This window comes from Abramis brama (genome assembly GCF_963993115.1).
Source record: "Abramis brama genome assembly, chromosome: 19".
NCBI lineage: Eukaryota > Metazoa > Chordata > Actinopteri > Cypriniformes > Leuciscidae > Abramis > Abramis brama.
In genome coordinates this window covers 4,742,736-4,761,959 of record NC_139981.1, presented here as the reverse complement: position 1 = coordinate 4,761,959, position 19,224 = coordinate 4,742,736, and the positions used below count along the sequence as shown (strand labels likewise).

Genomic DNA, 19,224 nt, shown 5'->3' with positions numbered 1-19,224 from the left:
GAAAAACAGAGAAAAAGGCTGCTGTCTTCCCTTTTGCCAAAAAGTTAGGAAAACTTCAACACCCATAATGCACTGTGCATGTTGCCATCTAAGTCCACTCCCACCAGTCTGCATTGGATACGCTTACCAGAGTTATATATCGTTTTGGTTTAGTAGGAAATACTTTGTTTGCAAACTTTTAGTCATTATGGTATTGACTTGTTTTGTTTGTGGGTGAAAGAATTCAAAGAGTAAAAGTTCAGTAGGCAACAGTTAAAGGCTGCAAAGAATTGTAAACTGGATTCAACCTGGATATCGAAAACAGTGTTTTAGGCCAAACGGAGGGGAAAAACTAAAAGAAATGGCCGTTTTCACTTCTCGGTCCAGGCAACACGGAGAAAAAGTAGCCTAAACATCGTTCAGTGACGTTGTAACAATAAAAAGCGGGTTGAAAATTGGCGAAGTTACACTTTAAGTGATCTCAATAAAATTACACAATTGAAATGTGGAAATATTGAAGATTTTTTTTACTGCATTGTAAAATCAATGGCTGAATTACAAAAACATCAATGACAAATGAAATCACAAGCAAATCCTGATCTTTTTTTAATTAAAATGCATAAAAAACTACATCATTAACACACAATGAATGAACAAAAGAGCATATTTCAGAACCAAAATAACAAACGTACAATGAGTGAAAAAGACATTTTGTTCTACAGGAGTGTGTTGTGCTTTTTAGCTCTTTCAGCATGATTATAATCTGTGCACATTACAAACATCACAGACTCGTGGCCTTCAGTGATATTCACTTCACTGGCAACATTTGGGATTTGTTCCAAAACATACCGAGCTTCGCTGCAGCCCACATAGACTTAAATAGCTGTGCACATTTTGTTACAGCCTCCGTGCTTCGTGTAGGAAGCTCACTAGGTTTTGGAACAGAGCCTTGGTGTCAACAGACTGTTCAATGCAACACACAATAAAAATCAGCATTGATAGTGGAAATAAATAGATGCATTTTTGGTCTTATTTCGGGCCAGCAAATATTAATTTAGCTTGATTTGGATTATCCAGCTCAATCATAATCAACAATCACAACAAACTCACATACGATGAGACGACAGGATTTGATATCCACAGACATTAATAGATACAGACTGAGGCACTGAGAGAATTATTAAACGCGAATGTTTCCCGTAGCACGGTTTTCTATTACCCAGAAGTCCTCGCAGGAGAGAATAGACTCCCGCCTGTAACTAGACCAGCTCACATTTTGAATCCATCTTTCCTGTAGACTGCAGCTTTAGGCAATAATCAAGGGGAGGCACAATGGGAAGGAAAATTACCGCCGCCATAAAGGCATCAAAGCGGCCGTGAATCAAGCTGAACACGGGCACTTCTGCTTGGATAACAAGGCCTGAAGGATGACCAATGATTGCGAAAGGAGATATGGCTCTCTTCATCCATCTTTCTACTTGTTTCCTTTGCTCTTTTGGGGCTCTTCGCCCTCAGGTGAAGGCAGCAGGTGTGAGCATGGGAAAAACCTCTGGGTTATGGGCCGAAATATTCACTTACACCTGTTACGCGAATGTGTGTGTGTGTGTGTGTGTGTGTGTGTCATGGCCACTTTACCCTCCTTGTATGAGCATATGCATGGTTTTGTTATTCAAATAATCGAGACTGATCTCCTTTCAAACGTGCCCAATTATTGTCTCCGATTTCAGTCATTCCAAGAACAAGGTAGGAAAAATAGACACATAATGTAAGTGCTTAGAGCAACATATTTTTCACACTTTAGAGACATAGATGACAACAGGTGATTGTTGGACTCTTTGGCTTGTGAGGACTGAAGCCTTTCAGGCAGTATGACTAAATATCATGTGGAACTCAATCTGGTAAGAATGTCTCCATTATGTGGTTTACAAGGACATATAACATCTTAAATAAATGTTTTAGTGCATTAAAGCTGCATTGGAAAAACATAGACATTACATTAAAATTTGTTTTGTATAATTTAGAAAGAATATATTACAGTAGCACAACTTCCAATTTTATATTAAAACAAAGATTAAAAATTAAATTGAAAAAAAAATGAAAAACAGAAAAGAAATACGAAATGCTTGTGACCCCGGAAAAGACCCGGAATAGGAACGCGTCCACTTTGGCTCAAATAAATTAAATGTAAAAAAAAAAAAAAATTAAGAAAAATACACAAACCATAAAACTGAGCGCAAACAGATCAGAATCGTTTTAAGAAACTGCAAAGTCATAAAAAGCGATCAACACTGAGAAAGAAATAGTTACTCTTAAAACTATTCCAAAAAAGACAAGTCTCCACAAGTTCAAAGACAAATTAATTGTTTGTGATTTTGGTGAAAAGCAAGACACCAAATGAAAAAAAAATAATGAAAAAAATAAAAATAATTCAAACACCTGTCTGTCTTTAGACACTGTTTTACGTTTCTACAAATCAAGACCCCACAGCTAAAGGGTGAATCTCACAAAAACACATCCAGATCACATTTCACCCCAATATCTAAACAAAAATAATTTTTTGCATAAAGAAAATGATGTCTATGTTTTTGTAAATTTCAATGATTTTGCATAATACATCATTATGTTTTGCATTACAATAAGAATCTGAGGGTCAAACGTGCTTCATTTTGCAAAAAAATATGAATGACAAATTTTCATTTTCAGCAAAATATGATTTCTCATTTCTCAATAAATATGACCTGGATATGTTCCTGACAGGTTTTGTGATTCCCCCTAAAATCCTTTTTCTTTTTTTTTTTTAAATTAAAAACCCATAGTCATAACATCTCACAAAGCTCACATTGACCCACATTTGCATTATATGATCACATCTCACCATTTCAAGAGTTTTTTTTAGCAATTTTGGAAAGTACCTGAAAGTCACGGGCGACATTTTTGGTATATTTACACATTAAAAGTCCCACGGTCCTGCAGCTCCGTGAAGCTCTTTCATACTGTCTGCATGACAAACGCTTTCATCTCTGCAGCGTTTCGTGGTTGCAAAGCACTCTGGGATACAGCTTTCAGGCAGATTGGTTTGTAAGGCTGGATAAATTGTCTTTTTTCAGTTACAGGCACGTCAGAATATGTCCGTGAAGAACCTGCTTTTCTTTGGTTTGTTCAGCTTTTTCAGTAACAAAAAAGTCGCTGATATATTACTATGGGATGCCTTTTCTTCTCTTTTTTTTATGATAATTTTTATTCTATCTATATACACCTTAATTTCCTGTGAGACTTGTGTCCTCCTTCAGTTTTGGTCCGTTTCTGTGCCGTATGGAGCGTCCAGAGCAAAAGGTCACCAGCCTGTCAAACTAACTTCTGGTCATTTGATCAGCGACTGACGTCATAGAAGGACAAAGAAACAAACAAAAAAAACGATCAAACATGCAAGACTTTCACCTTCCTCTTAATTTCGCCCTCTCCTCTCAGTCTCTCTCAGTAAGGCCTCCAGACGGACTCGTCTATGCGTGTCGACGCGCTCATCGCTGTGGGCGAGTTGCTGTGGCTTCCGTCGGCATCCACACCGTCGCTCTGGTTCCCGAGGCTGGCGTTCAGCAGGCTGTTGTTTCCTCCAGCGGTGACGCCGGCTCCACCCGCCGCGGTGCAGGACGTCAGCATGCGGGTGGGTGACCTGTCGCCTCCTGATCCGGCGCCGCCGGTCGGGACCATGGAGAACTGGTAGGAGCCGGACCCGGTGCCGTAGTACAGGTGGTACGGCGAGGAGTTGGTCTGGAAGTGTGAGTTCTGGTTCTGGTTGCCAGGATAGGGAGGAGGCAGGTAGGTGTGGTAGCGGCTGGAGGTGGGCATGCCGGCTACACTGAGACCACCGATTCCAGTGCTGGACGGGTTAGCAGAGTAGCTGAACGGACCCGGATAATGCATGTGTGAATCAGAGAAACGAGGAGCCGTTAATGGAGACAGAGACGGGAAAGATGTCCTCTGCTGGAACAGCTCCGAACCTGAGGATAAAGAAAGCGACAGTTTAACATCTACACAATTTCATGAATATACATCAAAATAAATGATGGATCAAATCATTTTTAAATTAAATACTAAATGTTTGTGACCCAGAAATGATCCTAAGTAAGAATGCATCTACTTTTTTTGCTCAAATAAAAGTCAAACCATACAACTGAGTTCAAATAAAGCACTCAAGTCTAAAGAAACTGCAACGTCATAAAAAGGAACAGAACATTTCACCCCAAAATCAAAACAAAAATATTATTTTGCACAAAGATAGTGATGCCTGTTTTTGTAAACGTAAATGATTTTATCTTTTCTTTTTTTTTGCATTACAACAATAAGAAAAACAGAATGCAAGTAATGTGCACAATATTCCACAATTTTTGGGCGAAGAATTTCCATGCTTTCTAGGATTACAAAATAATGTTTGCATTTTTACAAATTTTCAATAAAATAAAAAATTTCAGACCAAGACTGAATTAAATAAAGTTAAAAAATAAAATGTTTATTTAAAAATATAAAATAGTATTAAATAATAAATTAATAATTAAATAAATAAAATTATTATAAACTCTTACATGTTCATGACTTTACCATTTAAGTGATTATATTATACTATATTAATATTTAATATGCATTATATTAAAATGATCTGTTGAATTCATCAGATGAACAATTGCCACAGAACCCTATTGAGAGACTGATCTAACCATGTAGTGTAGTGTAATTTGTGAACTCCTGATAAACTGTAAAAACAGTGCAAGCGTAAGGTTACGAGGCTGGTGAGGAAGAAGATGACGAAGACTGGTATGTTCTGGGGGGTTTTCATTTAGCATTCATGTCCTGTGTGAACAGGTGTAAGGGAAACATCTGTGCACCTGCACACAAACACAAACTGCTGCCCGTTTCTGCCAGTTTGATCTGTTTTCTAGCTTTATTTTTCTGCTTATTGCCCGCATATGAGCAAGGGCTGCTGGGATACTGGAGCAGGCTTTGGCATGCAGGCGCCTGAGGGAGGAGAATGCCGTCTGTGCGTGCCACTGACTTGTTTAAAAGTCTCTCCCCCGTTTGTCTGGGGCACTGGGTCCATTTACAAACAGAAACAGAGAAAGAGAGAGAAAAGCATACAGTTCCATTTCAATATCCTCAACTTCAGGTTTCCCCCCTCTCTCTTTCTCTCTGAGGGGTGTTGACTTTCTCTTTTACACTTTTGGGGGGCCAGGATCTGATTCGAACCGAGGAGAATTCAAGATTTCAGCTGCTGTTGATTCAACTGAAATGGCCACAAATTCCAGCCAGACTCATGTGACACACACCCACACACACTTTCGGTTTTCACGTTTTATGGCGACTTTCCATTGACATAATGTTCAATACTGTTCAAAATATATATTCTATCCTCTAAACCTACCATCACAGAAAACTTTCTGCATTTTCAAAATAATAATAATAATTTAGTCTGATATATAAGCTGTTTTCCTTATGGGGACCAAACAAATTCCCCACAAGAACAAGGATTTCAGATATTGCCAATCTTTGTGGGGATATTTTGTCCCCATAACATAGGGTTTACCAGGACCACACACCATACGAGATTAATTACGAAAAGCGGAAATCTGACAAATGAGTTGAGAAACAGCTGCAAACCAGATATAACACCCAAACTGTAGACATTATTAACCCTCACTAGTACTACCCTCTCACACACACACACACATGTTCAGACTCAGTGTCTCCCTCTAGTGCCTCACAGGATACTAACAACATGAAAGTTTCCAGAAGGTTGCTCGAACATCTAGCCTGACTACGTCAGACTTCGTACTTCCGCTCAATTTCATTTCGCTTCTGTACTCAGTCTGAGACAGCGTAATAGCAGACTCTGTCTACGAAGCAAAGCGAAGTAGCAGAGTTTGGTATTACCAGGCTATCGAAAATCCCCTTGGTGGATAGAAACATGTTGTTATTGTTATTATAAAAATTGAGAGTTTCATTTTATGCCTGGCCAATGAAAACTTGCATATAGTGCCATATTAATGTTTTGACATACTTTATGATGTCTGTACCACAAAAATCATAGAAAACACATTATTGACCCCCTTTCGAGACTTACTAGTTTGCGGTGTTTCCATGTATGCACATGATCTACATTAGTATCAGTGGAACAACTCTTTAAAAGAGCAAAGAGAAGGAAAGCATGTGGTATAACCTATGTAAATTTCCCCTTTAATAATATTAATATTAATGATGAAAATAACATTATAAAGATGAAAAAACAATTATGGGGAAAATAACATACAGAAAAAATATTACTATTAATGAATACATTAATATTAATTTAAACGGTTAAGGGAAAAAACACATTTTCTACAGAAACAATATTAACATTGAATATTAATATAATATAAAATAAATATTCCAAATATTGGTGTGGGTTTTCCCTTTTTTGGATTCACGATTCAAACTAAAATGAATATGAATAAAACAGTTAACAGGATTTTTTAGCAGAAGCAATATTAATATAAATAAAAATATATAATATTTTATAATATAATATAAAGAATATTAACATATTTGTTGATGACTAGTCAGAATAGTAGAGGGGGAATTGTTCTTCCATGGCAATTTAGAACTTCTTTAAAATTCAGCGGTAATTTTTACAAAAAAAATGTGATGGACAAACTGTCACAGTTCCATGAGAATGACCCCTATCATACGTTATCCTTCCCCCATCCCAGTGAGCAGTTCAGTTCGCCGTGTTCCACTAGCCCACAGTCAAGCGTGTAACCCGGCTCACTACAGAGGTTTGCCTCATTTGACTGCTGATTTTGTTTGTTAACAGAAGAGCAAGCAGTAGCTAGTCAGCAGGAATTGCATGTTTGAGTGGGGATCAGGGTTCTGGTGAGGATGCAAATCTCGGCCCTCACCTGTAAAATGGCAATGCAAAAACAGATGGATTACACCTGGACCAGGCAAATCATGCGGCCAGGAGAGAGAAAGACATAGAGAGACATAAAGACTGAAATATATACTTGTTACTCTGTATATAATCTAATCAAATCATGTATATTTGCGTCAGAATCTAGGATATCAAAAATACCACATATCTAACAATCAGAAAATAATGTGGATCCCAGACTTGCCTACTTGTTCATGGTTTGAGTTTCTACTATGTGGTTTTTTGCTCAACTGGTGAAACAAACCCACAGGAACCAACCAAACTATTGCTACAACCTGTCAAATACACAGTGGCCCCAAACTATTACTTTTAACCAACTGTTGTTGCACACTATGTCCCACTAACGTTTGACAACCATAAGATCTTCATTTTGTATATATATATATATATATATATATATATATATATATATATATATATTAGGGCTGTGAAACGATTAATCGAATCCAAAATAAAAGTTTATGTTTACAAAATATAGGTGTGTGTACTGTGCATAATTATTTTGTATATATAAATACACACGCATGTATATATTTAAGATGTGTTAAGTGTTATTTATATATAAAATATTTATATTTATAAGACAAATTATATATATATATATATATATATATATACAGTATATATAAGCAACTATTTCTTAAATATATGCATGTGTGTGTATATATATATATATATATATATATATATATATATACAAAATAATTATGCACAGTACACACACATATATTATGTAAACACAAACTTTTATTTTGGATGCGATTAATCGTGATTAATCGTGATTAATCGTTTCAGTATGTAATATATTAAGACGTATAAGTGTGTATATCTATTATAAATGTGACTTTAGTGTCCAGATGCAGATCACTGTAAATGCTGGTTGAGTAACTTTCAACCAAATACTATTATAGCCTAGTTTTCCAAGTAGGTAAAAGACTGAAGTGGCTCAATGTTTGCACTGGATGTTGACTAATGATAACTGAAGGTAATGGCATATCATTTTGACAGGCAGAGAACCTGAGACGCAGGCAAACATGTAGATCTTGTGTGTTTATGTTAGAGCTGTAGTCCATAAGACAACACAGCATGTCGCATGCAAACTAACTAATCTCCGACATGTGCCGCGCTGCGATCTCATACATCAGCATGGGTCAGGTTACCATTCACAAACATATGATACTGTACTGGAGATTTACAAATCAGGTCATTGATTCAAGACCTGGATCACAATGAGACACATTTGTGAATAGATCAGGAATGCTTCTTTTTTTTTTTTCTCCAGTGAGGAATTTTGTCCTTGTTGACTCTAAAATCCATTTGTTGAAATGACTGTATTATTATTGATCCAAAAAACACACAATTATTAAGCAGCTTTTGCTTTTCTAGGACTTTGAAAGGAATCAATATTCAGTTCTTTCGGAAGCAATTATTATGAAATATAAGAACGGTTGGATCTCATAATTCCTGCAGGCGTTTTTGATCGCCGCGGTTCAGAGCGGTGAGTCAACATTACACTCACGCAAGTCTGCAGCAGAGAACACATGGCCTCTGAACCAACAGGACAGAGAAAGTGCAAATTAGATCTACATCCTATCACAACTGCTTCTCATGGACAGCAATGAGATGGAGAGCAGAAGCAAACTCTGCAACTCCTCAGATGTAGTCTCTTCTAAAGTTTCAGACGCGATCTCAAACACGTCTCATGCTGAGCTCAGATGAGCCTGCAATCAAAGTCAGACATCTCAATATGAGCTCAAACATTTCTCATCAAGTTCTTCCAAGACCAAATGATCTGAGCTATTCACGTTCTTTTTACTGTCTGTCAACAATTAATACATTTTTGCTTATTTTAAAGATTTAGAAGAGAAGAGAAACATCCGAGACAAAATTGATACTTAAAATGAGACATATTTACAAACCTCATTAAATCTTCTAAGTAATGTAAGAGCAAACTCTGAGCAATAAAAATATTTTCTGGTAAACTTTGCAATAATATGTTCTGATCGAATCGAATCGAATCATGATTCCATATTTGGGGGTTCTAGAACAAGTATCTAAATTCTAAAATTGAATTTTGTCTTCCAAATAAGACTTTTAAAAAAAGTTTTAAAACTCTCTTTGGCCATGTTCACACTGCAAAGAATGACAACCACAATTAAATGTAGGAGTGAATATCCTGAACTATCTTGTGATTATTGACAAGCAAAGTTTTTGTGCTATTTTTGATACATGAAAATATGCATAAAAAAAAAAAAAATCACTCCCATAAGTGACTACAGACTGTACAGACTGAAATGAAACACTCAGTAGAAGAGTGATAGTATATTTGGCTGCAGTGTGCATTGTGGCCTTTAATAAACGTCAAATATTTCCTCACTTTACAGAGCAGGAATTATGATGAAACTGCCATCTGGTGTTTTGAAAAATGCCACCTGACAAACTGCAAGTCTATTAGGAATAATAAATCAGTCAAAGTGCAATTAAAGAAAGCTATAACTTAAATATCACAAGGGCTGGTGGGTGTTTGTGTGTGGTGGAGGTAAAAATGACTCTGCTGGTTTGGATGTGTGGGGTTTGCGGGAACAGGAAGGGCAGGAATTCTGCGTCGCCGCGGGGAAGGAAAACCATGCCAGCTCCAGGTATGTGGCCGTGTGTCCATGGCAGCGAGAGTTTGTGTGAATGTTTTCAAGTGAGAGTGTTTGTATGTGCCAAAGCAGGTGTGTGTGTGTGTATTTCACACACAGAGAATGTTTATTGTTGTTTCTGGGTTCATGCGTGTGTGTGAAAGCGAAAGTAGATAATTTTTTACATTCTGTTTGTTTCAGCCCCCTCCACAAAAATGCTGCGTTTTGATTGGATCATTAATATTATGATTCACCCATTAGGACTGCAACACACCCACACACATCTGCATATCAAAGACAAAGAAGTCATTTGAGGTAAACGGTGTGTGTGTGTGTGTGTGTGTGTGGTTTTTGATTATCTATATATAACAGTGATTCATTCTCTTATTAAACTACTAACAACATAAAAGAGCACCAATGAACATTTATGCAAAAAAAAAAATCATATTCCTGAAAAAGATGTGTGGGTACGGAATAGATCACCACAAAAAGGAAATAAAGAAAGTCAAAAGGGTTTGGAACGACATCTTTGTGTGAATTCTTATTCTTTATGGACATAATGTGTACCGGTGTGTGTTTGTAAAGTCTCTTACCTGACCAGCGTAAGTCATCTTCCACTTTGCATGTCTTCAGTGCAGGAGGGTCCATCTGATCTGGCCATAATCCTGCAACAAAAACATATACATATTTAATCACTTGTCAACTGGTAATCTATGAGATACATACAATACACACACACACACACACACACACACACACACACACACACACACACACACACACACACACACACACATATGCAATTTTTGTAAATGTATCAAACCAAAATATTAATACAAAAATAAATAAATAATGCGATATGTGATATTGCTAAAAAATCGTAATATTTTATATCCCTCTGACATTATTTAAGATATCTATTAATTTGCTCTTAATTTGTATTTGATCTTAACAATTGCTGTAAATTAACACACATAATAATAAAATAAAATGTAATTCATATGCAGTGATATAATAACACGTAATGATAAAATTAAAAAAAAAACATAAATATGAATGCAATAAATAATAAAGCGCTGTTAAAAGACAGTTAAAAGTATATGCAGTTAAAAGAAAATTCTATATACTTTTTTGACAATATTTAAGATATCTGTATATTGATATTTATGTATTTGCTATTTATTTACTTTTTTTTTAAATTGACACAAATAATAAAAAATATATTTTTTTCACTTATATGCAGCAATATAACAATATATAATAATAAACAGCAATTTTTATCAACACATATTTTCCTTGAACATTTTATTAAATGTAAACATTTCTGAATTTTAGAAAAATGAAACATTAATTGTTGAATCGGTTTTGAATCAGTTCACCGAACGAAACAGACAGTGGATTAAACTGATTATTGGAAGTCATCTGAACTTACCAACATCATTTTTGCTAACGAAGTTCAAACCGGAGATGCTGTTGCTTAATTTTAATTAGGCAGCAAAATCATCATGAATAAACAGTGAATATTATAACCGCCCAGCCCTATCTGTGTGTGTTTGTAGGATTGCAACAGAGTGAATTTGTCCACACACGCTCAGTGTGAAAGAGCTGCTAGTGTTTTCATCAAAGGTGCTGAGAAAAACAAACATGAAATCTTATGCTGGTGTCACGTTACACACACACACACACACACACACGTTAGAGCTCCATCTGTCAAAATGCATGTGTATGAGTAGATAACTTTGAAATCTTTCTGTTTTGCTGACAAGCCAAGAAAAGTATCAGCGTGTCACGAGGAATGATATTTTGGGTGTCTGTTAAAGGTGTGTGTGATTATCACATATCTTATCTTTAGCGCGTGATGCCTGTGTGTGTGTATGATCTGAGCTTTTAAATCACTCCATCAGCATTAACACGCAGCTGTCTCGCACACACAAACGCAACAGTCGCTGCACAAGTCTAAAATAAGATACTTTGGGAAATATAGAGAATGTTTGTGTGTGTGTGTGTGTGTGTGTGTGTGTGTCAGCGCACTGAACTGCCAATTTGACATGCAAATGAATCCTGTTTGCTCTCAGTCCGAGATGAGATAGTTGTTACAAGCTAATCGTTGCAACACACACATACACGTATGAGATATGAGACGTATGCAACTACATTTTTACATTTTCTGAGAAAAATATGAGTGGTGCTTGTCCATGCAAAACTTGTCAGCATGATGCTAGTCGTGGTTTCTAGAGTGTTCTGGAGAGATCATTGCTACCCAAGTCATATTCTGGTCTCTAGATGGCCCGAGTCCCTCCTTCAATACAAGTCTACTCAATTTGCCCATTTTATTTTTAAAGTCATAAATCAGATCAGATCCAAAAATACAAGCACATATGTCCTCAACAAGCATTACGGGACATGTTACACACTAGAGTTTAATACTTAGGGTAAGGAGTTTGAATAAATCCCTATATCCATAAGTATGTGCAATAGTAATAATGATGCTTGCCTTAGCAAACACCACTAATGGCACACTGTTCCCAGTCTCTCTCTCTCTGGTTTTCTCTGCACAATGATAAATTCTTCAGTATAAATGCTCTTATTCAGGCCACAGCTGGTGCTTCTGCTGAAAATAAACATCTCACTCAAATATTTTGATTGGCCGTTGCACAACGTCAATAACAGACAGATCTCTACTGCTATTAAAGCAGTGTCACAGAAACTGTCTGTGAGCAGTACAATATGTGCATCTCTGAGAGGACGAGGATGACAGGAACTCATCTATTTTTGGCTATAATGCCAACAAACAGCAGTGTAGATTGACTGAACTACTGAATCAGTTTGTTCTAGTGAATCAGTTCAGTCATGTAAATGATTCATTCATTGATCAAATAAACTATTTACTGATTAATTTAAATACCCTGTTGTGAAGTACTAATGATAGATGGTGTGTTTTTTCTATCTATATGAAATATGAGAGAGAGAGAGAGAGAGAGAGAGAGAGAGAGAGCAGTCAGAATCATTCTTATCTTGTCTGAATGTTGGTACAAATGTACAAAGGTGTTTTTTTTTCTTTTTTTTCTTGTTTATATAAATGTATTTATGCAATTGTTTACTGATTGATTTGTTTACTGATTGATTTATTGACTTTATTGATTATTTGTTCATTGCTTATGTAATGGCCAATGCTTTGGCAATACTGTACAAGTCATGCCAATAAAGCTCATTTGAATTTGAGAGAGAGCGAGTGAGAGAGAGAGAGCGAGTGAGAGAGAGAGAGAGCAAGTGAGAGAGCGAGTGAGAGAGAGAGAGAGAGAGAGAGAGAGAGAGAGAAAGCGAGAGAGAGCGAGTGAGAGAGAGAGAGAGAGAGAGCAAGTGAGAGAGCGAGTGAGAGAGAGAGAGAGAGAGAGAGAGAGAGAGAAAGCGAGTGAGAGAGAGAGAGAGAGAGAGAGAGAGAGAGAGAGAGAGAGAGAGAGAGAGAGAGAGAGAGAGAGAGAGAGAGAGAGAGCTGTATAACACTGAGTGGAAATGCATGCTTTCGTCAGGACCAGCAAAAACAAACACAGCCACCATGAAGTCATGAAGGTTATGTCAAATCTTTCACCACACCTACTTAAAACTCTCAAACGTTTTCTGAAGTCACACACACACACACACACACACACACACACACACACACACACACACACACACACACACACACACACACGCACACACACACACACACACACACACGGAGTGGACTGTCCGTTCACTGACTGTCTTGCACAGCTTGCCATTATTTTATGACAATTAAGAACATTCCCTTCCAGCTCTCAAGCCATATAATATATATAATGAAAATGATAATTTACAAATTTACAAAATTATCATTTAATAAATATATAACAACATATAATTAATATAAATGAAAATATTTGACAGATAAATTTGATGTGTTTGTCAGTTGCGCAGACTGTGGGATGTGCATGAGCGCATGAGTACACACACCACACAGCTCTGCCCGCATCTCTTTTATTCTCTTCAATGAACTCAAATGAACTTTTCGTTTGTTTATTCCTTGTTCGTTTTATTTTCATCTGAAGCAAGTTGCTGCATGTTAACTAATGCCAACTTGAATTCGCCTCCCTGCTCCTCTGGCATGACAATAGGTGTGTGTACGTGTTTGTGGGACGGCGCTGTGTGCTTTGACAAATCTGTTTAACTATGAACCATGTCTGTGTTTGTGCTGTGAATTTTGTAACTTAATATCTGTTTACAGTCATCAACAATCTGCTAACCTCAAGACTCTGGGATGATGCAATCAACACCAGACACACACACACACACACACACACACACAGTTTGCATCACTCAGGTGGAATGAGAGACCATCTAATTACTGTGTGATGAAGGTAATAAATCTGATTAAACATGTCTATCTTACACATGTCTGTCTGCAAACCTCATACCACACAGAGCTGTCTGACACAATGTGTGTGTGTGTTAAGATTTAGATATAAAGATGAAGTTGGGACGACACGAGAGACAGACAGAGAGACAGTGTTAATATCAGACATAACAGTCAGGTTTTGATGTATCACACACACCGGCCTACAGCAGTGACAGACACGCAGTCTCCCGACAGCTAAAGCTCTGTTAATGTGTTATGTCTGCTAGAAATGTGTGTGTCGGCAGTCTTGGCCTCTGACAGCTCCATGAAGACATAATTCCTGTCCTAATCCACCTGCAGATATGGATACTAGACGTACTTTACCCGCTCAAACACACTGATGCGGTAAGTGTAAATCTCCCATTATTCTCGCGCTGAGCTCTGGATGAGTCACAGCTTTGGTTTTGCAAGAATGCTAGAATAAGAGTCCACCCTTCAGAATTTAGGTCAATCTGATGGAGGAATTTACCAAATACCCCAAACAAAAACACCACTGAAACATCCAGCGCCTCTAATTCAACAGCGCATGATGGATAAACTAGTCAGAAATAATGACGGTTACGAAAGAAACCAACCTTTTATTGGTTCCGGTTGACCATTACATCATGTCCTAACCAAACACAAGGTATTGTTTGTCTAAATGCCTTGAAATAGAACAAAATTAGATATATAGTTACGTATATATATAGTTTATATATAATTTATGCATAAATATTTAAATGTTTAACTAATCATTTTATACTAATATAAAATATATTTGATCATTATATCAATTATAATATACATTTTTTTCTTGGTATAATTATTACATATTTTTATAATCTTTCTCATTATTCTCATTATATATTATTAATTATTTGACTTTTACATCATGTCCTAACCAAACACAAGGTATTGTTTGTCTAAATGCCTTGAAATAGAAATAAATTATATATATAGTTATATATATATATATATATAGTTTATATATAATTTATGCACAAATATTTAAATGTTTAACTAATCATTTTATACTAATATAAAATATATTTGATCATTATATCAATTATAATATAAATGTTTTTCTTGATATAATTATTACATATTTTTATAATCATTCTCATTATTCTCATTATATATTATTAATTATTTGACTTCACATGTGAATGGTCAAAAGAATAAAAGAAAGATGAAAGAACTGCAGGCCGTGATACGCCCCTCGGGAGCATTTGGTCTTTCTCGCTTTTTGATGGATCGCAGAGAGATGTTGAGTCACGACTGCTTAGATAATCGTATAACACATGCCAACTCTGTTGAGTTGATATTAGAAATATGAGCGATTCTGCCTACACTACAGATGCAGTGAGCAAACAAAAACAAATAAAAAAGGCGAAATTGTTTAACGAAATGACAAAATCAAAGCCAATCTGTTTGATATACAAGATTTCACTGTGTATCCAGCTTACAAACACTATCCAACTTACAAATCGAGAGTAGTAAGGAATACATTCATAAGTTTACGCCCCTAAGAACTAAACAAAATGCTCATGAACGATTGATCTTTCTTAGCTAATGACTGTGCTGAGCAGAGATGAGCAACTATGAGAGTTTGATTGAAACATGAGTCACGACTTCTCAGATGGCTGTAAAAAAACACACCAGTTTGAGTTCTTTAGAAATGTGAGTGATTCAGTCTACACTGCAGAAACAGTGAGCAAACAAGAATTAATAAAAGAAGCACATTTCAGCAACACACACACATTGCCGCGTATGAGAACAGGTGGGTGAGTGAAGGGTGGGGTGCGAAAAGTGCCTGGGTGTGTATGTTTATTTGAGCGAGAGGGACAGAAAATAGAAAGATAGACTGTAAGCGAGGTGCATACGTGCCTTGGAGAGAGTGAGAGTTTTGCTGTTTTGCTAGCAGACATCATGCTCAAAGGTCTTTACATGCGTCTGAGAACGTATCCTCGCCCACTATCACACACGCTGACGTGGGAGCCGAGATCGAGAGGGGTTGCTAGATTCCAGACGTGGAGGTGCGAGTTGTTGTGACGAGCTAACGTCTGACTCTAACAAACACATACACAGGATCTGTAGGGCATCCAGGGACAAAACACACCTGGTATCTGTGTGGTGCTGGAGGGACTGTAATGGGATTGGTGGGGGCGGGCGGTCCCGTTGCCAGGGTTCATCCTCAGACTGGCCCTCTGGAAACGCTCGATGTCACTCAGGCGATCGGAAAACTGCTTGTGAGGGTCGTCCGGCTTCACACGGTGACCTGCAGAGACACATGCGATGGGTTATTAGAATGAGAATGAACCGGAACATACGTTTGACTCACCCCTCAGTTTTTGTACAGACAATTTATAGTTAAGACACTTATTTGAAATAAATCGAGCCAGAAATGTGAAACTTGTTAAAGCACTTCAAATGACTCATTTAGTTGTCTTGTTTATGCAAATAAACAATATGGTTATGCATTACTATAAACATTTTTATGGTTATGCACACACTCCACATAGGCAGCAACTCTCGCAAATGATTCCAATAAATTTTGACATTAGCATTTCACAAAACTAACAACATCATGTTCTAATAAGCATAACAATACACAAATATTGTGTAAAATGGTCTGGAAAAGAGCTTATGGCTTTCAGACAGAGCTGTGTACTCAGTCGTGACTCATGTAATGCTTGATGATCCACAGAGGAAATCACCAAGAAAATCCTCGCTATGAGTTTGTGTGTGTGTGTGTGTGTGTGTTTATCACTGACAATAATTTGCCATCCCACTTCAATAGCAATTACACACACACTCACACACACAAACACACACACACACACACACACACTATCATCATCATCATATGTGTAGTCTGGTCAGCTCTAATGGATGAGTTTAATGTGACTATCAGTGGCTTGTGTGAAGAACATGTGAACATTTTGTGGTTTTTAATGTGGAGTAATGGCTGTATTTGAATGTTTTATTCAGATACAGAGAGATAACAGACGCTGTGATATGGATTTTGTGTGTTCTTGCCCTCTCTTTCACCCAAGGGCAATGCATCACTCCACGTTTTTCTTTACCCCTGGGGTAATATTTCTGTTAGTTTATCGCTCCCTCCATTTGCTGCCATGCACTGTCTCCCTCTCTCATTCGATCTAAATGATAAATAGTCATTTTTTTGTACTTTTTGGTTTGTTTATAAAGTGAGAGATAAACAAACACATAATCCCAGAGGAAAGAAAAAAATATTTCCCAGTTGTTTCTCCAAGACTGCAATGAGATTAAATAGAAAACAACTAAATACTTTTTCCCCCTACTTTTCAGATGTTTCACGAGAAAAAGAAGAGATCTCACAAGTGTTTGAGAAAAGATCTCAACAATGTCTCCAAAAATCTGCAATCAACATCAATCAAATGATATGAGCTGCTATCCACATTCATTTTCTAGTTCTACTCTTACTGTATGACTCATTTGTGTCTATTTTTATTTCTCTCAATACATTTCAGGAGACAAAATTAACACTGAAATGCAAAACAACTGAGATCTCCTTTACAGCTCCTATGGCACAAAAGAGCAGTCAAACGCAATGCATAGTCATAAATATTACTTTTTTTTTACCTCAGGCACTAACTTTTAGTAAGCATTTGTTTTAAAGCTGCACTCTTAAGTCACTTTATTTGTTGACATCCTGTATATCTTCTTAATGCAGTTGTAAAGTCATAGAGTTAAACCCTTTCTGTTCAGGCACTAGTGTGAGCAGTGTTACGGCTGTGGGGTCAAACCCTACATCTGCCCTGGCTACATTCACCCTGTCTGAATTATTATGGATGAATGAATATTTCATAGGTAAGGGGGCACTTAGACAGGAATGTTGACTTTTTGTGAGAATGATATCATAACCACAGGACACACACAGACACACTAATTAGAGTGGATCCCTCTCATACACACATACACGCACATGTCATGGGGAAATGGACTGGGATGAACACAACTGCAACAGACACTGCATGATGGAGATATAGATGTACACCACAACCTCTTAATAAAGATATTCAAATCAAATTCTCACCTTCACATGCATTTTAATGTTTCACCATGGGTTAGGGTGTGTGTTATTTTTCATGCAGCATAGATTAATTTGTACTGAAATGTAATTTGTCAAGTCACAAAAGAAGAAGCATGATCAGATTGTCAGGTTATATTATATATCAGATTATATACAAATTATATAAACAATATATTTACCATGTAAACATATAATCATTATCGATTGTCATATAATTCTCGATTATCAATGATTTAATGACTCAAAGACACTTGAATTGGGTATTCAATGTTTTCGAATGAATCGGTTGAGTAAATGATTCAATGGATCATTCATTAAGATATCACTTAATTTCTTTCTGAATGAAAAATTAGAGTCTTTCATTCATTTGTCATGTGACAGACGCAATGAACTAAATGTTCATAAATGACCCCTGACTAATTTACACAAATAATGCACAGATTGACATGCAAACACATATTTTTCACCAGAAATTCAGTGTAAAAAGAACAACCACAAATGACCAAACTGGTTAATGTTATGTCTTCCTCATCTTGACTAACCGTTTTAGCATTACTTAAAGTTTCATCGTTGCTCTTAGAGTAAAACCATCCTGCCCACTAACAGTTCTGGGATATATGAAGTATAGCCATCGTCATCATTCATTCGATTTCGTACTTTCTGCACATGGAGTATGTGTACACAGAGGCCCTCTCGCACACTTTCAGCTTTCATACTTGCACTGATCAACTGACTGATACGCCCAGCTTCCTTCCTTCTCTCTCTCTCTCTCTTCATTCTCTCTCTTTAACGATGAAAAGAAAGAAACATATGTTCCCCTTTTGGACAGACAGAACACAGGCTCTTTTAGCGCTGGCGGAGTGTGTATGCATTTGGGCAGGACTGAAACTCGACATTTGCTGTGGAGGGCCAGACATGTTACGGCGGGCACACTGTTAATATTTGTACGGGTGTCTATAAATGGGGCTGATAGGCACTTGATAACATTGTGAAATTGATCTGCACAGACGGTAACGCGAGCTTTAGCTCGACCGACTGAAGAAGGTTTGGAGAAAAATACGATTTTGCTGGATTTTCTGAAATGAGGGACGTTTTTTCATGTGCTATGTGTCATTAAAATTATTCATTTTTAAAAGCATTTCTGCAGAAATTGTAGACATACTTTTGACTTTTGGCATAAAATGACCAACCA

General features: G+C 36.9%; 1 protein-coding gene across 2 annotated transcripts in view; it reads right to left on the bottom strand.

Annotated features, from left to right (window-relative positions):
• Positions 1-572: 572 nt before the first annotated feature.
• The window catches only part of runx3 (RUNX family transcription factor 3), a 59,840-nt gene continuing 41,188 nt past the window's right edge, over positions 573-19,224 (bottom strand). For both annotated transcript variants that reach the window (XM_084093111.1, XM_084093110.1), the window contains 3 exons: positions 16,077-16,235; positions 10,155-10,226; positions 573-3,977 (listed from right to left, as the gene is read on the bottom strand). In XM_084093111.1, the coding sequence (XP_083949237.1) occupies positions 3,454-3,977; positions 10,155-10,226; positions 16,077-16,235 (755 nt within the window). In that variant the 3' untranslated portion in view covers positions 573-3,453. The remainder of the gene's footprint in view (positions 3,978-10,154; positions 10,227-16,076; positions 16,236-19,224) is intronic.